Source organism: Vicia villosa, linkage group LG5, assembly GCF_029867415.1.
Source record: "Vicia villosa cultivar HV-30 ecotype Madison, WI linkage group LG5, Vvil1.0, whole genome shotgun sequence".
NCBI classification, from domain to species: Eukaryota; Viridiplantae; Streptophyta; class Magnoliopsida; order Fabales; family Fabaceae; genus Vicia; species Vicia villosa.
This window is the reverse complement of record NC_081184.1, coordinates 122,034,247-122,058,951: the sequence shown is the minus strand read 5'-3', so window position 1 is coordinate 122,058,951 and position 24,705 is coordinate 122,034,247. Positions and strand designations below refer to the sequence as shown.

General features: G+C 34.8%; 3 protein-coding genes across 3 annotated transcripts; 1 reads left to right on the top strand and 2 right to left on the bottom strand.

Annotated features, from left to right (window-relative positions):
- The first annotated feature begins 4,283 nt into the window (after positions 1 to 4,283).
- Positions 4,284 to 6,606, top strand: LOC131602279 (glycylpeptide N-tetradecanoyltransferase 1-like). The gene is made up of 2 exons (XM_058874355.1): positions 4,284 to 4,454; positions 5,060 to 6,606. Exon 2 carries the CDS (start codon positions 5,084 to 5,086, stop codon positions 6,386 to 6,388), a length of 1,305 nt encoding a protein of 434 aa, XP_058730338.1. The 5' UTR covers positions 4,284 to 4,454; positions 5,060 to 5,083; the 3' UTR covers positions 6,389 to 6,606.
- A 710-nt stretch (positions 6,607 to 7,316) lies between these two features.
- LOC131602281 (protein VASCULATURE COMPLEXITY AND CONNECTIVITY-like) lies at positions 7,317 to 9,019 on the bottom strand. Its single transcript, XM_058874356.1, has 3 exons — positions 8,859 to 9,019; positions 8,229 to 8,431; positions 7,317 to 8,009 (listed from the first exon to the last, which is right to left on the bottom strand). Exons 1-3 carry the CDS (start codon positions 8,952 to 8,954, stop codon positions 7,673 to 7,675), a joined length of 636 nt encoding a protein of 211 aa, XP_058730339.1. The 5' UTR covers positions 8,955 to 9,019; the 3' UTR covers positions 7,317 to 7,672.
- A 2,936-nt stretch (positions 9,020 to 11,955) lies between these two features.
- On the bottom strand, positions 11,956 to 16,709 carry LOC131602278 (cyclin-B1-2-like). The gene is made up of 4 exons (XM_058874354.1): positions 16,496 to 16,709; positions 16,123 to 16,223; positions 13,914 to 14,011; positions 11,956 to 12,216 (listed from the first exon to the last, which is right to left on the bottom strand). Exons 1-4 carry the CDS (start codon positions 16,622 to 16,624, stop codon positions 12,116 to 12,118), a joined length of 429 nt encoding a protein of 142 aa, XP_058730337.1. The 5' UTR covers positions 16,625 to 16,709; the 3' UTR covers positions 11,956 to 12,115.
- Between the last annotated feature and the right edge of the window lie 7,996 nt (positions 16,710 to 24,705).

Genomic DNA, 24,705 nt, shown 5'->3' with positions numbered 1-24,705 from the left:
GTGGATATTATGTAATCCTATGTGGCGCAGTCTTAAAGGTCAAAGAATCAAGTCAGAATCAAATCTAAGATTGAAGTTTCAGCAGTTACTAATTTAGGAGATAAATTAGGTAACTTATGATCAAAAGGCCTTGTTTGTAGCAGAAGAAATCTGTTGATTTGTAACAGCATGGAGTGCTGCGATTTTAAGCCCAAGTCCAACTAGGATCAGGTTATATATAGGAATCTTTGTTGCCTTGTAAAACCTAACGATCATAATGTAGTCATTAGGGTTTGTTGTTTAAGTGAATCACCCAGGTTGTGGGATGGTCACTGATTTGTGCCTCGAAGCCTGTAGGTAAGAGGTTTACTTTATTCACTCAGAAGCTGTGAAGCAATGAGTGAAGATTGTGTTCTTGGAACTACTCCATTATGTATATTTAAGTTGTTGGTGATTAAGCTGTCGATGCAGTGGCTGAGTTGCTGACTGCTAGACATCATTGGTATGATTGGGAGTGGAATGGAGATATTCCATATCTAGGGAGAACCTAGGTAGAGGGGTCATTGGGTAGTGATTAAGTGAGGAGTTGTAAACTGGGAGTTTAGCTCTGAATTGATACTGCTAATAGTGGACTTCATCCCTGGCTTGGTATGCCCCCAGAGTAGGTTGATTGAACCGAACTGGGTGAACAATTCTGTTGTGTTGTTTATGTTTCTGCATTGTTTATTTGTAAGTTCAGTTTGGATGTCATAACATCGTGCCTGACATCAGTGTGTGATTTAATGACTGTGCTAACACAGAATCTCTGTGATTCCAACACTTCCAGACTTCTGGATGTTAGAAGTAATAAATAATTGAGGGATCTGTATGTACTGCCTCAGCTAAACTGATGACAGACCAGATGTCACGACATCGTATATGACATCCGGGTTCTGTCTTACCAGAATTTCATCATGATCTATTTAAATATGTTGATAGCATAATACTTGATCGGGTAAAGGAGAAGATTGTTTTGTGCCTGGACCGGTGAGGTTATGCATCTCAGAAATACAACAACAAATCGAGTTGAGTCTGCTCATACTTGTCTAAAGAATTTCCTAGGAAATAACAAGGGTGATTTGATTACATGTTGGGATTCTGTGAACCAGATGTTACTTGCCTCAGTTAGCGGGGATCCCCATGGGATGGGGAATGGGGAATAAGTTCGAGGGTGGGGATTGTAATGGGAATGTATCCCCCGCCCCCGCCCGCCCCATTGACATCCCTACGAGGTAGTTACACACATGAGTTTGCATATTAGGGGTCATGCGGTAGTTACACCCACATGAGTCATGAGGTAGTTATACACACACACACACACACACACACACACACGAGAATGTTACACTATCATTATTAAGCTCTAAAATAGACAATCATGCAATCATTATAGATGAGTTAGTCATGCATGAACACACATTAGTTAGTAGTCAGTAGTCAAAGATCAGGAGCTACTACTAACACTCAATAAAATTAGCACACACGATTTTGCGTCAGATGTTGTAGCATGTGTGATTTCTACAGAAAACCAGAGAACCAATTAGCTAGTACTAAACACATTAGAGAACAACAAAAATCAACTCCCCCGTAGTCAGTCATCAGTAAGTTAGTAGTCATAAAAACTACCCCTATACGTACCATTACTCCTTGTTAGTATGTCACCACATGCACACATCAGATCAGGAGTAGACAATCTACAACCAAATTACTAAAGTTGAGGTTTTGACAAAGAAATCGAAAGAAACAATCTAATAAGTGCCACAAAATACTACTAATAATAACTACAATTTGACACTTATCAACTATCCCTTTAAAATGGAATTAGCGTGGAATACAAGTTACAAAGACTCAAACCTTATCACAAAGAACTTGTTCTTTACGCACAAAATCCATGTCTAAAGAGTGAGACTAGGCCTCCTTATATAACAATGTCTTAAGGACTTTTCTCTTTTCGATATATGATTTTATTGCCTCCAAAAAATAACAGTAATCTATCTTCTCCTAAAATATCTCCAACAATAAGATGTGATTTGTTTCTAATTCAAATTCAAATTCAAATTTCAATTAAATATGATTTGAACATCTCGAACAATCAAACTAATCAAATAAACCATTCCTAAAATAACTGCAACAAATCTGATCAAATCCTTATCAGAATTGTGCACCAAGCGACATCCATATGACCTACTATCAAGGCCAGATGTTGCACTACACACATGTTGAAGCATCATGTTCAACATATTGCACCAATACATCCAAATTAATTGCTCAGCTTGAATATGAAGATCTTCTTTATAGAGTGAATATTGGATAGAATAACTCAGAACCATAACTGTGATAACATTAGTTTGTTATAAGGGACTAGACATTGCAGCACACATGTTGGAACATCAGGTTCCACTTGTGTCCCTGCTGCACCAGAAACTTCAATCCTCCATGCGCTAATCAATTAACACCTATTCTTTTTGAAATTATAGTGTAATATTGCATTATTCCATCACATATCTTCATTTGTAAACCTTTTCATAAATCGTGGAAATTATTCATATTCTTTTTCCAAGAATTACTTTTCGAAAGTCAAGAGGTGTATGATCATGATAAATAGTGAAAATTTAAAATTCAAAATGAACCTTTTTCCTAACTTTCAAAACATATGGGGAAATTTTGAAAACTTTCGGAAAAGAAAAGTCTTTCAAAATCGTCTTCTACAGCATTGTTCGATAAACTTCAAGAACACGAGATAGAACTTGAAAAACTATAAAGGCATGAAGATGAAAGAAAGAATCCAATTTTTTTTGCCTTAAAGACTAGAGTAAAAAATCATGATATCAATAAAGAGGATGAGTCCACTAATGATGAAGATGATGACGAAGTTTGAAAAGTTCTTAAGAAAAGAAAGAAAAAAGGAGATCATTACAAAAAAGAGCACCAATAAGGAAGGTTACATGTTCTGAATATGGAGAAAGAGGACCTGTTAAAAGTGAATGCCATACACTTTAAAAGAAGAATAGATTTAAGAGCAAAAAAAAAACAAAAGGCCAAATAAAGTATATGTAACATGCATTGGATGACAATGAAATAAGTTCATCTTTAGATGAAGTTATGCAAGCAAGATATTGATGGCATCACATCACTCAAGTGATGTAGAACATAAGGTTAGTGATTCTGAAATCGATGATAAACCTTCATATGATGAATTACAAAGTTTTTTTTGATAAATTACATGATGAATTTTTGAAACTTTCTGGAAAATTTTCAGAACAAAAGAAAACTATTTTAATTCTAAAAAAGTGAGGAATTAAACCAAGTCAAAAATAAAATAATCTTAATAAAAAATTCAGCTTGCAATAATTCTTCTTCTTTTGAGTAAAAAATTATGGAATTAAACCAAGTCATTGCCAAATATGAAAAGGGGCAAAATGACTTGGATAATGTGTAGAGTAGTTAAAGATTTTCAAATAATAAATGAGGACTTGACTCTAATTTTGATAAACCTAATATAAGTCAAACTACCTCTGTAAAGGCTACTAGCAAATTCAACAATGAGAAATCAAAGAAATAACCGGTTGTAAATCATCATAGAAAGACCTTATGATAGAAATAACTTTCATGTTTTTAGACCTACTCGTTCTTATTGTAATGCAATAGACCATACTTTGAATGCTTGCTACATATGAAATTATGGCATTCCTTATGGTGAGTATGTATGAATGAGAAAGGGATCTAAACCAAGAGGACCCAAAGAATATTGGGTAACAAAGCACTATTAACCATTTTGTAATATGATAACATATGCTAGTATTATCACATTAAAATTGATCTTTCAAGATACAAGACCATATGATATGATAATTCTAAAAGTTTCATTGAATGATAAATGTTTTTAAAAAGCATCAACATTAATATCAACTTTGACTTCATATTGATATCATGTGAAGAAGATAAATCCTCTTATATTTAATGTAGTGACGATAAGTAGTGTAAAATCATTCGTAGCCGGATCTATCTCATTTTCATCCATTTAAGACAACTAGAAAAAGAATTATTATAATTAACGAGCCAAATTTGACACATTATATTTATATGGACACCAAATTTAAACTTAACAAAATTTTAAAAAACATGTAAATGTAAATGATAGGAAAATTATAAAAGAATCATAATTGGCGTTTTAAAAAAAATATATGGAGTGACAGGTGTAACAACTTTGGGGTGTGAAGTAAATTCCTCTACATGTGGTTGTAAATTTGCTATGACCCAATGGGCCTATAGCATGAATAAGCCCCGCTTAAACTAAACGAAACCTGAAAAAATATTCGGAGACGCTACCTCAGAACTCACGTCGCTCTAGATCGCCGGCCGCCTTCTCCTCGCTTCTCATCTCCTCACCCTCTTCCATATCTCTCTACTACTCAGACTTTCCGTGCTTCTCTTCTGTAAGTTTTCTTTTCATTCCGTTCATCAGACCGATTTCGTTTTCAGTTGCTCGCACACAGATTTCATATAATTTTCATTGCACCTAAAGCCTAATTATGTTTGATTTTGTTCTACTTAAGTCTGATTTGCTTTCAGTTTTGTATGCTGAAAAAAACACTATAATTATGACTGATTTTGTTTGATTTGCTTTCTACTTATGTTTGATTTGTATTCACTATGTGTTTACTGTTCATTTCAAATTCTCATATTGTATTGTTTGGAATTATAATTGTTTTTATATTATCAGTCCATAATTGTTTACACACAGCAATAACAAAAATTCGCCGCCTTCACTGTGTTTTTTTCGTGTATTTTTGTAATCCGAATAAGTCATAAAAGATGAGTGAGTGTAAGTTTACATATAATGTTGGTTAATTTTCTCAATTTTTCATTGATGCTAATGGAATTGTGCTGTAGTTGGCAGTAACATGCTGACTAGAGTGCAGTGGTATTTTGATTTCGTTCATCTTGTTACTTTTGCAGCCATCTAATGTTGAGGGAAGTTTTTTTTTTTTATTTCTTTTATAAAATATTTTTATAAAAGAATGTGTTTTTTTACTTTCAGGTTATCTTTTGGAAAACTTTTGAAATGGTTGACAGCAATGCTTCCTCTGGGTCGCCTGAAGAGACTCAAAATCCCATCCCAGATGGGAATGCGCCTGCTGAAAGTGATCTTGCATTGGATAATCTAGCACAAAAAGTTCAAGAATCTCTATCTCTTGACCAACGACATAAATTTTGGGAAACACAACCTGTTGGGCAGTTTAAGGATATAGGAAACCCCTCTTTGCCAGAAGGTCCTATTGAACCTCCAACCGCCTTATCTGAGGTCAAGCAGGAGCCGTACAATCTTCCTAACCTTTATGAATGGGTTACTTGTGATATTCATGATGAGCAGATGTGTGATGAGATATACACCCTTCTTGCTAATAATTATGTTGAGGATGATGAGAACATGTTTAGGTTTAACTATTCAAAGGAGTTTCTGCGCTGGGCTTTGCAACCTCCTGGCTACTTCACGAGTTGGCATATTGGTGTCCGTGTTAAAACTTCCAAGAAGATGGTTGCTTTTATAACAGGTGTCCCTGCTCGAATCCGAGTTCGTGATGAGGTTGTTAATATGGCAGAAATTAATTTTCTGTGTGTTCACAAGAAGCTTCGAACAAAGAGGCTTGCTCCTGTCATGATCAAAGAGGTAACCAGGAGGGTGCACCTGGAGAATATATGGCAGGCAGCTTATACTGCTGGAGTGATTCTTCCTACACCTGTAGCAACTTGCCAATACTGGCACAGATCTTTGAATCCCAAGAAGCTAATTGATGTTGGTTTCTCTCGGCTTGGTGCACGGATGACAATGAGTAGAACTATCAAGCTTTACAAGCTACCAGAATCAACGGTCACACCAGGGTTTAGAAAGATGGAAATCCATGATGTTCCTGCAGTTACGAGGCTAATTAGGAATTATTTGAGCCATTTTATTGTTGCACCTGATTTCGATGAAAATGATGTGGAGCATTGGCTTCTTCCAAGGGAGAATGTTGTCGATAGTTATCTGGTTGAAAGTCCTGAAACTCATGAAGTCACTGACTTTTGTAGTTTTTACACACTTCCCTCTTCTATCCTTGGCAACCCAAATTATTCAAATTTGAAAGCAGCGTATTCATTTTACAACGTTTCAACAGCAACCCCTTTACTTCAGCTGATGAATGACGCTCTCATTGTAGCAAAACAGAAGGATTTTGATGTTTTCAACGCATTGGATGTCATGCAAAATGAAACCTTCTTGAAGGAGCTGAAGTTTGGACCGGGTGACGGTAAACTTCATTATTATCTTTACAACTACCGAGTAAGGCAAGCATTGAAGTCATCAGAGCTCGGGCTTGTGCTTCTGTAGTCTGAAATTTTGGAAATTTATGCTATGGATGAATTAGAAACCATAATGATTTTTCTGATAAACTTTGTATGGTTGCATATTTATGTGGTGATCCTTTGTTAGACCTTAAATTTTGCTTCAATTTTTTCACAAACAAATTTGAAGCTCTTTTCAGAGACCATTCTAGAGGATAAGTGATTCATAAATCATAAGTGGTTGAACTTGAGGATTTCCCTTCATGCTTTGCTATATTTGTTCATGCTTTGCTATATTTGTTCATGCTGATAACAGTAATTGTCTTCAAGTGTTTTCCCTTTTATCTGGTCAAGAACTGTTTGTCTTCTAACATTCTTTGCAAAATTTATAAATCTCTCTTATTTGGTGAAAAATTGAAAATATATATTTTAAAACTTTCTAAAATACGTTCATTTTAACTTGTTTTTAGTGGAATTGAGTATAATGCTGATTCGATTTTAGGTCCAATATCCATACAATTTGGCTGTCTTTTACTGCTAAAGAAAAGGTTTGACAATACACAACTTTCCCCTCAACTTTAAGAAAGCAAAATGCCAAAGGAATCTGCTGAATGTACCCTACGAAAAAGTTGTTAAAAAAAAATACCATTTCAGTGGACAGCAATCTTTCTCATATCAAAAGCAAAAAAAAAAACTATTCTATTCATTCATCAACCTTGCATTCATCGACCTTGGATGAACCATAAGTTCAATGATTATCAGTTAGAACTTAAATTGGCTAAAGTATTTCACATCAAATACAATTCCGAAGGTTCCATTGATAAATACATATCACTTACAAATATACAAATTGATTTGCATGGTGTTCAAATACCTTGTGAATATTTCAGAGATAATTTCCACATACACTTCCACATCTAATATTAGCTAATATAGAATGAATGAAAAGCTCAAACTGAAAATCGAATGCAGGGTTTAAAAAAAAAGGTCTACAATCAATATATAGGTAGCAAAAATCAAGAAATTTCATGTCTCCTGGACTATAGTTGGGCCACAATTGAGATCATATCATCCACATATGACTGCAATTATAATGCAATATTAAAGATTGCAACCTTAGTAGTATATACCATTCAATTATAAACACCATAAAATTCATAATCTCACAAACCATTTTTTGGTGAAACATGTACGTAAAACTAATAAAACACTACATCCTAGGAATACACATAAACCAGGTTTTTGACTAAAGCAATCTCCAAATTTCAATGCCAAAATTAAGCTTTGGAAACTGATTAACAGCTTTTAATGACAGACAGTTGTTCATCAATCATGTGAACTGTCGCCTGATGTAAGTGTCTTCGTGCACGAATACCGGGTCTTGACCGGTTTGAGCTGGAATCTGTGGTTGCCCCATGGCTATAGCCCCTTGATTAGGGTTAGAGGAATTACCAAAAGGATTGCTAGCATTCTTTCCCTCCATTATTGTAATGTAATAGATAATTCCAAATGCAACACTTGCAAGAGATAACACTGCACCACCAGCAAACACTCCAGGTTTGACAACATAACAGTAGTAGGTTCCAAAGTATACACTCTCTTCGCCACGCTGATCGTTCAGTGCAGCACCGGTTAGCAACAGGAGAAATGCGATTAAATATGTGAACCTGTTTGAACAGAGATTATAACCTCAGAACCATAAAATTATTATAGGAGTATCATTTACAATCCTAGTCCAACTCTAATCTTATACACAACACCACGCTCGGGTTTTCAAATCCTACACATAATTTCTTCTACAGAGCAGAACATTGCAGATAAAAACATAAACATCAAGAAATATAAGCTATAATGCAAAAGAAATAGTAGCACAAAGTGAGAGTTACCAGGATAAAACAAAGCAGGCCAGTGCCACCGTCCAACTGGCATCAGGGATTCGCAAATTTCTTCTGCAACAAATGCACCCAGTTGAAAGATTTATGAGAATTTGTGAAATCATAAGAGTCAGCGCCGCAGTTAAACCAAGAGGTAGAGCTGGACTTCGAGGATACGTGCACTGATTTGGCGAAATAAACTGAATTTGATAGCCCTGAAGAACTTGCACATTATTAGCAGAGGTAGTTATCATATCAATTTCATTCATAGCAAATTTTGGCACAGCATAAGTTAAAACTCAAAATAAACTAAACAAATCAAATAAAACATGGTTATAAAATCAGAATTCAACCGCGAATCCGAGAATTTTCAAGAGATTTTTGAACTAAAAACCCTTAACTTCATGTTGTAGTGTAAAACCCTATCTATTCCAAAATTGGGAAAAAGAAAAGGACATTCAACAAATTACACAAAATCAAATACAAGATTCAGTAAAAGAGAAAGCTTAATGAACAGCACATAGAATGTACTAAACACTATAGGTAAATCAAAATCTTCAAAAAAAACAGTGAAATCAACCACAAGAAAAGTGGTGGATCAATGCAAAAGATCAAAAGTGGGTATGAAGAAAAAAGAGAAACCTTAATCCTTGTTGCTTCAGCAGCAAAGGCAGTTGCAGCTGATAAGAGCCCTAAGAAGCCCACAACGCAGCACACGGCAATAACTTTTTTCTCCATTTTCGCTTCTCTGCTATTCTCTCTCTGTTTGCTTTTGTGTTTTGATTGTCTCTTTCAGTGAGAATAAATGTTGGTAAAAAGTGGCAGATATTTGGATTATGCTCCAAACTAGCAAAAAAAAAAAAATCATATATAATTTTTTTGGGTAACAACATAATTACACTAATAATCCAGTAATAATATAAATAATCTTCATGTTGATTTTTTGAATAAAGATATATTTTTAAAATATATTTTTTAATAAATAAAATAATTTTTAATTTTATAAAATTAATAAATAATTTTTAATCTAATATATTTATATTTAGTTTTTAACATATATTTTTAGAGGACCATTTCACATATATTAATATAAAGTATAAAAGAATTAATAAATTCTTGAAATGACAAGTATTTGAATTATACAATAATTTTTAATTATTATTTTATTTATTTTATTACTAATCTTTAAATTATTTAAAGATTAATTATAAATTAAATAAAATTACAAACAAATAAATATAATTCAGATTCCTGAATAATCAACTAATTTTTTTAAAAAAGTCTCTCAAAATCTTCTATTTTTATCTTAAATTATATCAAAAAATAATTTCTAAACTTTCTTATGACCATCCTTCATTGGGCAATGGACACTTTTTGTTTTTCTTTCACTTTTTACAAAATTTTCGTGAAAAGTAAATGAAAAAAGAATTCTATAAAATACTTTATCTATGAGAACATAGAAATAATAATAATTATAAATAGAATAAAACTTAAATCATTCAAATTGAATATTCATAACTAAAACTAAATAAAAAATAAAATATATAGAGAAATAGAATATAAGCGGGTAGCAGGAATCGAACCCGTTAAGTTGGAAGGATAAAAGAATAGTTTAAAGAAAAAAAATCAAATAGTTGTTCATCAAAATCTCATTTATCCAATGACCAAAATTAAGGAACTTTTCTTGGAATGGAGATATGAAGCAGAGGAAACTTGTGACAATTTCTTGGAAAAATGTCTGCACTCCAACTGTTAATGGTGTGCTTAGACTCAAATTTCTTGGTTCTCTTAATGATGTTGCTAACATAAAATTGGGTTGGGGTTTAATTATTAGTGGACTTATTTTTTTAATATCTAGGACTTGGAGACATGGCTCCTGCATCAAATATCACACTTTCTCCTCAATTTGGAGTGGCATAAAACCTCATTTCCAACTCTAGGTGAATTGTTGGAACATATTCTAGGATTAATTTTTGGATGGATGACTGATGAGTTGGTTCTTTAGGGGATCTCTTGCATATCCCTTATCATGTTCAACTCAAATTGAAGGTTGAAGTGGAGGATTTCAAATATAACAAGAACTGGTTTATTCCTCAAGTTCTTCAGTCTTGCTTCTATATCCTTCTCAGTCTAACTAAGGATGCCATAATCTTTATGGAAGGTATTGATGACATGTTTAGCTTGTAAGCATACTAATTCAGGTTTACTCACCCTTAAAGATGCTTATAATTTCATCTCAGCTCCCTCAAACATAAAGGTTTGGTCCAAGAAGATTTGGAATTATGCAATTCCACCTTCTAACTCTACCACGGTGTGGAGGCTCATATACAACAAAATGCCATCATATAAAAACTTGATGATTAGAGGCCGTTATTCTCCTTCCATGTGTAGTCTATGCCAAAGGACCACTGAAACATCCTACCACCTCTTCTAATTGTCCTTTTGCCACTCAACTTTGGATTTGGTTACAAAATATGATCAATCACAAAATTGACCTATCCTTTATTCCTGCAATTTTTGAGGTCTGCAACAAGGGTTGGAGTCCCCAATGTTCTATAGTTATCTGTTCTGCCATTATCAAAACTCTCAACACTAAATGAAAATGTAGAAATGCTAAGAGATTCAAGGATGTATCTTTAAAGTTTAGCTCTCACATCTCACATCATTGCTTATGTTGCAAGGACTGATAATCTTTCTAATCTTGTAACAGGTTCCTCCATTTCTCAGAATATAATGTCAATTAAATAAATGTTTGAGTCGAAATCAATATATTGAAGCAAGTTCTTCCCTTTTGAATATGTCATATTAATAGCGGAAAGAAGTTGACAATAAGTTATTTTAAAATTCACTATTTCTTTTTTTGTTAGAGGTGTTCTAAAAATGTCCATGATTGAGTAAATAGCTCTAGAAACGCGAGTTGGAAAATAGGAAGAGTTGTACAAGTCATATCCTTCCTCGGAGAGTGGCAATAACCGCAAAGTCATATCCTTCCTCGGAGAGTGGCAATAACCGCTCCTTCATGAATACGTGGTCTGAAACGCATTAATGTGGTTGCCACTTAATGGATATGACTTTGAGCCGTGCAGTCCATGTCCTAGGCACGATGGATTGGATCCGGCGACCTATGACTCGCCCACATAATTCGTTTATGACGCTTTTGGACTGATTGAACTACTAGCCTCTCTCTTTCGGGCCCAATTAGAGTCTTCTCAGTCCAGCCAACATAACTAGTTTGGAGTCAGACTTATTTATGCCAGCTTTTAGTATAAGCTATCTAAATGGCCGCCAAAATAAAAAAAAGTCTTTGATATACCTACAGCAACCGTAGCATTTTTTTTAATCTTCAATCCCAGTTGCTTGGAAAATTTCTGGACTGTAATAGACAGCTGCATCAATCCCAGTTGCTTCTTTAACTTGTAAAATTCAATAGTTATAATATTTATTCAAAGATTTCAATTGTTATTCAGTTTATGCTCCTGTTAATGCGACAACAGATCAACCATCTACTTGACTCATAATCCCACTTTCTATGAGAGAAGCAAACACTTTGATTTGTGGTGTCATTTCATTTTAGTGAAGCTTCAATCTAAGTTCATCCACTTACAACAATGGCTAACACTTCTCACATTATAGGAATGGATAATTTCATGAATTCTCCAATCACAAAAGTTGGAGAACGCAATAAGATCAACTCAAGTGCCTAAAATACATTAATTATACTTTACTTTTAGGAGATAGATAGATATGGCGAAGTTTATATTGATCAGAACATTTATAGCATCCAAAACACAGGCAAACACAAGTCTACAAGTAAATGTGCAAGATCCTTGGATCCTATACTTCCAATGAGCTCAACAGAAATACTGGTTTCTTAGTACAGAAATAACAGTAAAACTTAATTATATTAAACTTGGGTAGACAGGTCCTTTAGATATCCCAAGGCGAACTTCCATTCCATGATGCATATCCAATGGCCGGAAAGTCTCTGATTCGCGAGGGTCTGCATGCAACATTAAAAACATTGAGAAAGGTACAGATAGAAGTGCTAACAAAAGTTCCATATGCCAATGAATCAAAAGGTACAGATAGATAACAAAACAATCCTTAACTATTTATCATGGATCCAAAATTCACAACATTGCCAATCCAATAGCTTTTTTTTTGGATTGAAAGTAACTTAATTATTTAGTAGAATTCAGTCCAAGGGCATGAATAATGCTTAAAATTAAAACAAATTCAATTTTCTAAAATAACTGGGAGAATAACACTATTCCAAACTGTCATTGTCCCAAAAAATACCAGAAGAATCCTCATATGGTGCCTTCCTAGTACTAACGGCATCGTTTTCATTGACTAACAACAGCTGTTCCAACCTTGGCTACAATACGATTAACGGACTTTACTAAATTTCAAGATGAATCCATGGAGTTTAAAGACTCAGTCAAGCTGAGTCAAGATGATCGAGTTACTGCAAACTAAGTCAATGACGGAGAGACCCGAGTTGAGGGAAAAACGAGTATTGGAAATGCCGCCAATCCACTTGGGTGGGCTGTTTGTAACTATTTTTTAGGATGCACTGTGCAATATTACTTGCTTAAAATACTAAAATTAGTGGATAAAAACTACACATATACATTATAATGCTTTGTAACACAGTGCAAATTGTCAATAGCAATGCACATTCACAATATGTTCTAAATCAGCTATGAAAATTTTCATAATAAATAACTCAGTTTGATTGTGGAACAATAATTAGTATTGTATAAGTCCTTCCAACTTTTATAATCATCACAAAACAGATGGAGCATAATTGCAATACCCCATCTTAATCACGAGATTCACAACAAAGTTCGCTGAACATAAACAGCTACAATCATCTCAAAACAAAATAGAACTTAATTATATAAACCTAAGTCCTAAAAACACCTTATTCTTACGAATATAATCTAAGTTTAAACAAGTTGAACACAATGTTATAAGGTGTAGAGCATAAGTTCTTTTCAAAGTTTAAAAGACTTAAAAAGTTAGACTGAAAAAGAACAATTCATAACATATGAAATCCAATTATATTATGCAGGATCTGCTAATAATAGAGTTCCTGTCAGATGATAATGAATCAAAATCATATCATTTAGTGAATGAAGCAAAATAATTTACATAATCGGTTTCATGTGAGTAATGAAGCACAATTTTAAAGGAGTGCGACGAACATACCTCTAACACACATTTACAACACACTCTAATATTGGTTTAACCAAATCACATGGGACGCGTAAAAATATGGTGGGACCCATTTAACCAACATAAAAGGAGTTGGTTGGAAAGTGTTTGCTAAAGAGTGTCATGTAAGCATCATTACTTAAGTAGAGAAACTAAATGTTTCGGAGAGAAACAATGACTGGCTGTATGGAGTACTGATTACATGTAGCTCCATACATAGAGAGAAACAATGATTGGCCGTACTGAGTACTGACTATGTGTAGCTTTCCATACATAGTTCAGCTAAAGGGAGTCATGAGGTGGTTTGGGAGAGGAACATAGGGATAAAAGTGATAAGGAGATCACGTGTTCAACTCCCCCTCTAACAAAAATAACAACTAACTATTACCATTAGTCATTTAAAAAAACATAGTTCAGCTAATGAAAAAAGAGTAATAACAACTGCCAACAAGAAAAAAGAAAGGCAAGTCATATTACCATTTAGAAAATCCTCGAAACCAAAGTGATCAAGACTTCCTGTAACAGTCTCCAAACCCAGCATTGAAGAAGGAATTACCCCAGGAGGCCTCTGGAACCTACAGGGAACAATCGTATTACATCAAATTCAAATCACTCTCCTTTTTCATTAAAGATATTTAAGCAATTTTTTCTACAGCAAAAGAATACCAGATCTAACCCAAACAAATAAAAACACCAGACCCGGCCAGAGTCATTGTTAGTTACCCGCATTCACATATCACTGTATCAATACTTATTTTCACATTCACATACCAAGACATTTTTAGTATACCATTGTTTCCCCTATCACTTCCAATATATGTACTGTAATTGAACAATAATGGAAGAATAGATTACGAATTAGTTTGTACTAATTATTTTTACAATTCCTATTAGCATTTGTGGGATAGTTTGATTATTCATGTTGTATATTTTATCAGGGCAAGAGGCATACTCTTGTTATTCTTTGTTATTAAAATTGCAGAAGATGAAACATCTTGAATTAAATATAAATGTTGCATTGCCTTCTATTTGCATGTTACAAATTTGTAATATTCATAAATTGTGATTTTATATGTTGCTTCTTTGGTCGTCTTGTATATTTTTTCCGCATGTATTTGTGTTTTCCTTTTCTGGTCATTGGTTTTATATCTGATACTAAGGTGTAACACTAATTGCTAGTAGGATATTTAAGATTCATTTTTCTTCTATCTTGTGCCACAATTAAAATCCTGGTGTGATTTCCTTTAATATCACCCAAATTATTTTTTATTGATATCCACAACGTATTGCAAAAGAGAATTATAGGTTTCGGAGAATCTTATAGCTTGCAGCTATTGCTTTTTTTTTGGCCATTAACCAACTGTGCATATATTGCAGGGTTTCAATTTTAAATAATGGTCAAAGAGGAGAGGTATACGATGTTAATGGAGATCAAGCTGAGGTTATCTTGGAAGATAATGTAGAGAAAGCCAATGAGAGTGAGGTCGAGAACCCTAACAATGATCGTCCAAAAGCATCAGTTTATTGGATAAATGATACATTTTTCTTTTTCAAAATATTGAAGAACTTCAATTTCTTAACTTTGAAGTCAGCTTCCTTTTATTTTCTATGTTTAGGTGATTGTTAGGAAGCATTTTTATCTATCAGAGGTTGAAGTAGTAGTTTCTATTAGAGGGTTAGAGAAAGTTTTTAGAATTATATTTGAGGAAAATGCTTGTTGGTACGAAGATCGACAAACTGTTTCTAACCTTTGGATGAAAACATATATAGCACCGTTTTGTTTCTTTCCCTCCCCATATATTTTAATCTAACCGCTGCTCTATTGTTTTGTTTCTTTCCCTCCCCATATATTTTAATCTAACCGCTGCTCTATTTTCATTGGGAAATGAGTTGTGCTATGTAGCACTTCTCAATATTTGATAGCTGCAGCTATTTTGATATAAGTATGTTAACTTTACTCCTCCCTTATGGATTGTAAAATATGTTTGTTCTCCTGACAATAAGGAAACTAAGATTTTTCAAATTAAAATTTTAAACAGTTACATTGAGAACAATCTCGATGCTCAAACACAGGATTGCTACATAGCCGTGGAGGCTTTATGTGAGGTATAGTGCTCTGGTAATTTTCTATTTTTTGAAATCCCATAATAAGGGGATTAAAATATTTTTTGATGATAGGTGACATACAAATATTGCTTTTGCAGGTTTTGAATTCCAAACAACCTCTTATAGTATATTTTCCGGATAGTTCACAGTGGTTGCATATATCCTAAATATCTGACTCTAATGCATTAATTTCATTTCGAAAATAATATCATTTTAATTAACTTTCCCCCATGATCACATGCACTGTTTGACAGACGATGATACTCCCAGACATTGGACGTGTTGCTAAGCTGGTAATGCTTTCTATCTCTACAAATATACGAATTCCTTTAACTATTTCCTGTTTCCATGCAGTTGACGTTTGTTTGTTATCGTAATTTTTTATCTGCAATGGTATTCTGTCCTGTTGGTTTGTCAGTATTATCAACCGTTGAATCACGATCACATTAAACCACTCGCTACTTATACAAACGAAGTTTCATATCATGTTACCGCCGAAATTAACTGTTCTGATTTTGAATCATTTTCTAAAGCTAGCTAGACATGAAAATCAGATCAATAAAATTAGAAATAGTCATACCGAGAAAGTATTTGCCTATCAAGTTCCTCCTTCAGTGGAAAAGCAGCTCCATACAGGTTCACTTTGCATTGCCTCGTCATGGCTTCTTCCACTCCCCTCACCTAACAATTACACCCAAATGAAAAACAAACAAACAACATTAAAAAAACCGAACTTGCAAAATCAGAAACAAAAGAATATTAGGTTCAATTAGATGGGACACTTTTAGGGTTTTCTTTGATCAATTTTTTTCAAAACCCTAATTAAAAAGGGAATTCATAGCAGCAGAAATTGGATAAAGATGTTGAAACAGACACGACTAGATCCGATAGAAGGTAAATGCAGAAGCACCAAAAACATGAAATTGAAAAGAAGGGAGAGAGAACGGGATTACAGATTGGAGAGATGATTCGAGAGGGTGAGAGCCGACGATGTCGCTTTTGACTCCGGGGAGTCCGAACCGGAGAACGTCGTTTTGGATACCTCCGATTTGGTGTGCAATAGTTTTAGATGCTTCCTCCATTTTTGTGTGAGTTTCGATCTTCAATTCTCTTTCGGTTTCAAGCTTCAACAGTGAACGATAGATTGCAGGAGAACAGGGTCGCTTTATATATCAGTTTTGACAAATTTCTTTGTTAACAAGTTAATTAATTAAGTATTTTTCAATGAAAATATGACAAATATATTTAAATATGATTTAGTGAATGAAAATAGAATAAATTAGCATACGTGTAACAGAAAATTATACACTTGTCATAATTTTATTGAAAAATAGTAAGAACCACACCTAAAGAATTGTACCTAAGTTTTGTCCGGTTAAATATATAAATCTCTGTAATGTTAGCGAGTTTTGCTTTTAGCTCCAGGTAATTTTTTTTTTAAAAACCTCCTTGCAATTTCCAGATTCCTTCAAGGACCCCTGACTGCCACATTGCAGCAAAAATTCTCTCTTGCTGCCTATGTGGCAGTCCACGTAGATTTTCTTTTAATTTTTAATAATTTTTTAAGTCCACGTATAAATTATATTTTTTTACTGTTTTTCTTAAATTATTTTTATTTATATTATTTATAAAATTATATTTTTAAATTAGTTATCAAGAGAATAATTTGGGGCTTAATATTTTCCACAAAGCCTATGATTTGTTCACTTAACCCATTACTTTCGGATTTGAGAATAATTGAACTAAAGAGGTTTATAAACACTTGGATTTGATGACCTTTTTTCGACGTGGGACTCTAAAATCATATAACATACATGCAGCTCCTCTTGTCTTTGTCTCCATTACTTGAATGCATTTCATCTTCACCATTACCTTCATGCCTCTATCACCATTACCAACACCACTGTATTATCAGTAACATTATCATTCCATGGAACAAGTTTAAAGTTGAGACCTGTGATGTGATTTCAAATATCTTTGTGATCATTTGCAAGAACACTTGCTCAACATTCAGATTCTTCAAAGCAAAAGTTTCCATAAAACACAACCATTCTTTCTCTGCAAACTCCTTACCTTCTTTTTCCTCAACTTCTCTTGATCCAACTAAATGACCCTTGTTTCCAACCAGAATAACCACCATGTCTTCGCCGCCGAATTCTCTTAGCTCCACTAACCAGTTTCTCGCATTCTCAAAACTCGAATATGAAACTAAAATATTTGATCTAGCTATCATATTTCTGGTTCCTGTTCAGAGAGATTTGAAGAAGCCATCAATTGGAAAAAAGTAATTGTTCCTCTGAAGGATTGAAATTTCTCCTCAACAGGGTTATTCTATTTTGTTTTGTTTGCATGTTTCGTTTCCATATTCAATTCATGTGTCACAGATTAATGCTGTTTGAATTGCACTTGTGTTATAGAAAGTCAAATACGATTGGCTCTTATTGACTTTTTGAGAGGGCTTGTTGAATTAGACCCTGCAAAACGATGGTCTCCCTTCCAGGTATGTCTTGTCTACACTGACCTATCTTTTAAGTTAAAATTTGGCTTGTGTTCACTCAAAGTTTAATAATTATCCAATTGTTGTTTGTTTTCCTGCAGGCTTCCAAACACCCTTTTGTAACTGGGGAACCTTTTACTCACCCTTACAGACCATCCCTCGAGACCCCTCATATTGTAAGTTAATGGAGTTGTGTTCATACAAACAAATTAGAAAGATTTACAATGAGGAGAAAGTTTAAATGGAATTATTGTTGTAAAGAATCTTGTTTGTTGTCTTACTTTATTAACCAGAGTCCCACATCGAAAACTGAAAGAGCATTAAAGTGTATAAAACCATTTGACACAATAGACATCAAAACATTAAGTATTGGTCTACTTTAGAAGTGCTATTGGCCCAATAATATCATGGTATTTAAGCTCAGTATTATATTTTAATGACTACTTTATAAATAGATTTAAATACAAAATATTTATAAAAATAGTTTAAGAAAATTTCAAAATTTATAAACGTGAAAAGTAAATAATATTACATAATATAAAAAAAACCAAAAATTAAAATAAAATAATTAAGGAATTCTACGTGGAATTAAAAAAAAAATTAAAATCCATCTGGACTGCCAACTCATTTAAAAATGGATCTGAGCTCAACAGGGGCTATAGCCATAGAATCTGGAAATTGCAATGGGCGTTTAAAAAAAAAACTTTACCAGGGGCTAAAAACAAATCTCGCTAATATTACAGGGGGCTTTGTATATCTAACTCATTAATTAATTAAATACTGCGTTCGCCAATTAAATAATTAAAAAAAATTACGGCACTAATGTTTGTTTATAGAGAAATAGAGAAGAGAGAACTAGAAGAGAGTGTTTGCTTCTCTTGTTTGGTGTATGAAAGAAAATAAATAGAGAAAAATAAAAGGGACCAATGACGTGACACTAATGACATTGCTTGAAATTTCAAAATAGAATTTCTTTATAGACCCCCTACTTTATTGGTTACCTCTAGCGAAAATACTGAAATGCTCCTATATTTCGGAAGTGCACATCCGAAGACATTTTTTCTAGGGGATTTCGAAGATGCATCTCCGAAATAACCCATTTTTGGGTATTTCGGAAATAGACTTCCGAAATAATATGTGGCACCTCTGCAGCTTCTCCAATTCTGTTTGGCCGACATCATTTTCTCCCTCCGATTCTGTTTACTGAAGAGTTGCAACTCAAGAATGATTTCATGCAAGAAACATATGAAGTAATATTGCAAGATACTGTTGATAGTGTTCAAGCTTCTTATAGATTAAAAATAGAAGAAGCAAATATCGAGTCAGTTAAGATGCAAGAGCAGCTGGATATTAATCAAATTATATTCAAAGAAGCTTTGGTAGATGCGGATGAAACATTAAAACTCAAAGCTGTTGAGAACAAAAAACAAATATCTGAAATACTTATGTTGAAATCAAAAGTGGAAGAAAAGGAAAATTTAATAAAAGAGGCAACAAATGCTTTGGAACAAGAAAAAAGAAAGATGGAATCTGCCTCTGAACAACTTGACAATTTAAGAGGGGAAAACATTATTTCGGAAGTCCATTTCCGAAATACCCAAAAATGGGTTATTTTAGTGTTTTCGGAGATGCATCTCCGGAAACACCCTCCAATTGATGTTTTCGGAGATACATCTCTTAATTCAGAAAAAATTTGGAGAAAAAAATATATTTCAGAGATGCATCTCTGAAGCAGGGGTATTTTGAAGTTTTCGGTAGGGATTCTCTCCATAGGGGGTCTACAAAGAAAATTCCATTTCAAAAAAAGAAAAAAAAACTAAAATTGAGATTAGACAAATTTGAACCTAAGATTTTTGGGCCATAAGATTAACTTCTTAACCACTAGATTATGCATTCTATTTATATATATATATATATATATATATATATATATATATATATATATATATATATATATATATATATATATATATATATATATATATACTTCACCCCCTGCCAATATAGCGAGATTCGGTTCGCCCCCCCTGAATGATTTTTTTTAGCAAAAGCCCCTTAAAAAACTCAAATCATGGATTTACTACTCCTTGTTACCACACCAGCTGACTGGGCAACGAAAGCCTGGACACGCTGGCGCTGACATGGCTTAGTTGTTATGTTTGAAAGGAAGTTCATATGTTTACCCCCCCAAATCATACTTTTCCAAATTAGGGTTTTTTTGCAAAATTAGAAACGAGATTTGGGTTAAAGACGGGAACGATGGCTGAAGACGGCGACGCAACGGTGGAATCAGCTGAGGTAAGTGTTCAGTTGTTGTTCTTCACTGGTACTTCGTGTATTATGCTGTCTTAAACGATGTTTTGTATGCAGTTGAATGTAAGGTTTGACTGTTTGTTTCACCATGGAGGAGAATTCATGAAGCCTCACGACGGTGAGATGATTTACAGAGGCGGGGTTACGACGCTTCTCACCGGTGTACACATTGAAAGCTGGACTCAGAGTCACATTCAAAAGGTGGTAAGTGGGTGGGGGTATGTAGCTGGATCGTATAGGTTATGGACCAAAATTCCTGAAATAGATCCTAATTATTTCCAGATTAAGAGTGATTCTGATGCTTATGATTTAGCTGCGTTTGCTTGTACAATGAGAGTTGATGGGAAATTGTTTGTTGAACATGATGTAGATATACACAGTAGTAAACCTAGGTGTGTGAATGAAAGTGTAGAGTTAGAGGTAAGTGATGAAGAGATTGTAGAAGGGATGAATGATAGTGAGGATGAGAGGGCCACAGCTCTTGATGATGGCTTTGGAGCTGTTGATGTTACTTTACCAGTTAGTGAGGGTCCTATTGTAGCTGGTTTGTTGACTTATCCTAGTAAGAGTAAAGGTGAGAGTGAAAATAAAGGTGAGGATGATGAATATCTAAGTGAGGATTTACTAAGTTCTGATCCTGATGCATCAGGGGATGAAAAAGAGCCTAGGTTTGAGAAGTTTAAGAAGGAGGAGCTTAATAAGGATTACAAGTTTAAATGGGGTATGGAGTTCAATACCCTAGATGATTTTAGAGAGGCCATCCGTGAGTGGACAGTATTAAATGGGAGGGAAATTACCTTTGTAAAAAATGAGAGTTATAGAGTGAGGGTTGAGTGCAAGGCCAAATGTGGTTTTTTAATGCTTTGCTCTAAAGTGGGCCATAAGCACAGTTATGCCATAAAGACTATAAAAGATACCCACACATGTGCTAGGGTTTTGGATAACAAAAGTGCAAGTTCTAAGTGGGTGGCTAAGGCTGTGGTCAAAAAGATGAGAACTTCTGACAAGGTAAGGATTTGTGACATAATCCAAGACATGAGACAAAATTTTTCTGTTGGGATCACTGTGTGCAGGGCATGGAAAGCAAAGTTGATTGCCAAAAAAATCATTGAAGGAGATGCAGACAAAGAGTATGCAAATCTGTGGAGGTATGCATCTGAGTTGCATAGGGCAATCCTGGAAACACTGTGAAGATAAACATAGAGAGGCCTTTACCTACCATCCAACCAAGGTTTGGATCTTTTTATTTCTGTTTTGATGGATGTAAGAAAGGTTTTACAAATGGTTGTAGACCCTTCATTGGGGTAGATGGATGTCATTTGAAAACAAAGTATGGAGGTCAACTATTGATTGCTGTTGGAAGAGATCCAAATGATCAATACTTCCCTTTGGCCTTTGGAGTGGTGGAAACAGAAACCAAAGAATCATGGAGGTGGTTTATTCAACTGTTAATGGAAGACACTTGGCAGGACAAAAGAATTGTGTTCATCTCAGATCAGCAAAAGGTGGAGTTAATGTTATACATCATTGTGTTTCATTCTATTTCAATCCTTGGTTCTAATGATTGTTTGTTGTTCTGTTTCAGGGTCTGGTTGCAGTTTTTGAAGAGATGTTTGAAAGAATTGAACATAGAATATGCTTGAGGCACTTGTATGCAAATTTTAAGAAGAAGTTTGGTGGAGGAGCATTGATAAGAGACTTGATGATGGGAGCAGCCAAGGCAACCTACCAACAAGCATGGACTTTGAAGATGAATGGGTTGAAGGTTGTAGATCCAAAGGCTTGGGCATGGCTCATGGCAGTTCCTACAAAGTCTTGGTGTAAGCATGCATTTTCATTTTATCCTAAGTGTGATGTGCTTATGAATAACATAGCTGAATCATTCAATGCCACTATTTTGAATGCTAGAGATAAACCTATACTGACCATGTGCGAATGGATTAGAAAATATCTGATGAGTAGGTGTAGTAGTTCTACTTTGAAACTAGACAAGTGGCCACACATAGTGATGCCTATTCCCAAGAAAAGATTGGACAATGAGGTAGCTATGAGTGGTCAATGGTTGCCAACATGGGCTATGGAAGAGAAATTTCAGGTCACACATGCCTATAACAGGCAAGAGTTCATAGTTGACATTGCTAAAAAGAATTGCACATGTAATTTTTGGGATCTGGTAGGTATTCCATGTAGACATGCTGTTGCTGCATTAGGGTTTAGACAACAGAACCCTGAGGATTTTGTTCATGAGTATTACACTAGAGACAGCTATGCCATGTGCTATGGATTTGCTATTAGTCAAATTAATGGCATTGACATGTGGCCTGAGGTAGAAAGTGAAGAACTTTTACCTCCTAGTTACAAAAAAGGACCTGGAAGGCCTAGGAAGCTAAGGATAAGGGAAAGTGGGGAAGAGGGTGCTAGAAGAAGGTTACCTGGTGTATCTTATAGATGCACTAGGTGTGACAAGGTGGGCCACAATGTTAAGACATGCAAGAGCAAGAGGCAAAATCAGAGTGCCATGAAAAGAAAGGTAATTTATCTACTGCAACCGTTTTTGTATGTAATATAGTTTCTTTGGTTATAATGTATCTGGCTTTTTAAATGCAGAAGAAAATGAGACCAAATGCTAATGAAGAAGGTACTAGCAATGTTGGAAGTCAGTCTGCTACAAACAATGAAGAAGGTCAACAAAATCCTGGGAACCAGTCTGCTACAAACAATGAAATCCATGAAGATACCAAGACTGATTCATTGTTCGGAGATGTAACTGATGACATGCTAAGCAGCATACCAGACTTCCATTCTCAGGCATCAACAAGCAACAACTACAAGGGCAAGGGAAAGATGATTGACAAACCAGTTGTGAGGAGAAGGGTAAGTGAGAGGATAAAGGAGAACTGGTTCAAGAAACCAAAACCATTCACTGGTCCAGGTTCAAACCCTGAGCAGCCTATTTGTATGGACATTGATGAAGAGAAATCTTCAAAGATTACTCCAAAAAGGGCATCCAAGATTGCTCCAAAAAAGCCATCCAAGCATTCTCCAAAGAAGAATACTCCAAAGAAGACTACTCCAAAGAAGGGAACTCCATCAAAGAAGACTTGAAATTTCATTATGTTTAATTTGATTAGCTAAGGTTGTTTATTTTGACTAGCACATGTTTGGTGCACTAATGTAAGGTTAAAGTTTGACAGTTATTTTGAGTAGCACATGTTTGGTGCATCTGTGTGCTGCTAAGACAGTTATTTTGACAAGCTAATGTTTGCTAAGACAATTTTGTCATGTGTATTCTGAATTATGCCCTTGATAAGGTGCACTTGTTATGTTAAAGTTTCAGTTTTAGTTCACCAGTTTCAGATTTAGTTCATCAATTTTATCATGTTAACAGACAGGTTTCATTGATGTAAATTACACATTTCCAATTGACATAAAACATAACTCATTTTATTGCCATAAATTCAACAAGTTTATACATCCAAATGCCACCAAAATACACAATGTCAAATAAAGAGCTCTTAATCTAAGTAATACACAATGCCAATAAGCAATAAACAGAGAATCAAAATAGTCTTCTTCAGCCTCATATTAACACTGTTCTGACTTGCATTCTTCTTCTTCAACTTCTCAATTTTGTTTGTTGCGGTCTCTAACTTCACTGATAGTATATCACAGCTTTTACATTCTGGTAGTTTCATCCGATGCATATTGATATGGTCTCTGATTTCATCATCCCACAAGAACAATTGACAGCTATTCACAGACTGCAAAACACACACACACAATGAAGGCTTGTTTAGTAAAGACCAACTTTCCACAATTTTCCCAGATGTTGAACAATTTTCCAGATAATAGAGAAGGATACTTACCCCAGCATTGCGACATTTCCAGAACTTGCGATTGCGATTTTGAACCGTGTTGGCCACCCATAACTTCATGGGTCTGTCACAGCCACATCTAGGTAAATCCGGATTTTGAAACGAGTTGACACTGCTATACGAGTTGCTCTCCGCCATGACTGAAGGGTAGGAAGATGGCTGAGTGAAGAAAACGAATACGGGGAAGAGAAGGAAGACGATGATGGAAGCGATGATGGAAGCGGAGCAAGAGAAGGAAGACGATGGAGATACCAAGCTGGGAAAGTCTGGACGAAGGAATTAGGGAAAGATGAACCCTAGTATTATGAGGGTGGGTTTGCCATGTCAGCGCCAGCGTGTCCAGGCTTTCGTTGCCCAGTCAGCTGGTGTGGTAACAAGGAGTAGTAAATCCATGATTTGGGTTTTTTAAGGGGCTTTTGCTAAAAAAAATAATTCAGGGGGGGCAAACCGAATCTCGCTACATTGGCAGGGGGTGAAG

Coding starts and splice junctions, on each gene's coding strand:
- LOC131602281 (XM_058874356.1), bottom strand. CDS start 8,954: ATGGAGAAAAAAGTTATTGCCGTGTGCTGCGTTGTGGGCTTCTTAGGG. Junction 8,432..8,858: donor CTGAAGCAACAAGGATTAAG/GTTTCTCTTTTT, acceptor CAAGTTCTTCAG/GGCTATCAAATTCAGTTTAT. Junction 8,010..8,228: donor GCCTGCTTTGTTTTATCCTG/GTAACTCTCACT, acceptor CTGTTCAAACAG/GTTCACATATTTAATCGCAT.
- LOC131602279 (XM_058874355.1), top strand. CDS start 5,084: ATGGTTGACAGCAATGCTTCCTCTGGGTCGCCTGAAGAGACTCAAAAT.
- LOC131602278 (XM_058874354.1), bottom strand. CDS start 16,624: ATGGAGGAAGCATCTAAAACTATTGCACACCAAATCGGAGGTATCCAA. Junction 14,012..16,122: donor GATAGGCAAATACTTTCTCG/GTATGACTATTT, acceptor TGTTCCCTGTAG/GTTCCAGAGGCCTCCTGGGG. Junction 12,217..13,913: donor TTTCGAGGATTTTCTAAATG/GTAATATGACTT, acceptor TGTTGCATGCAG/ACCCTCGCGAATCAGAGACT.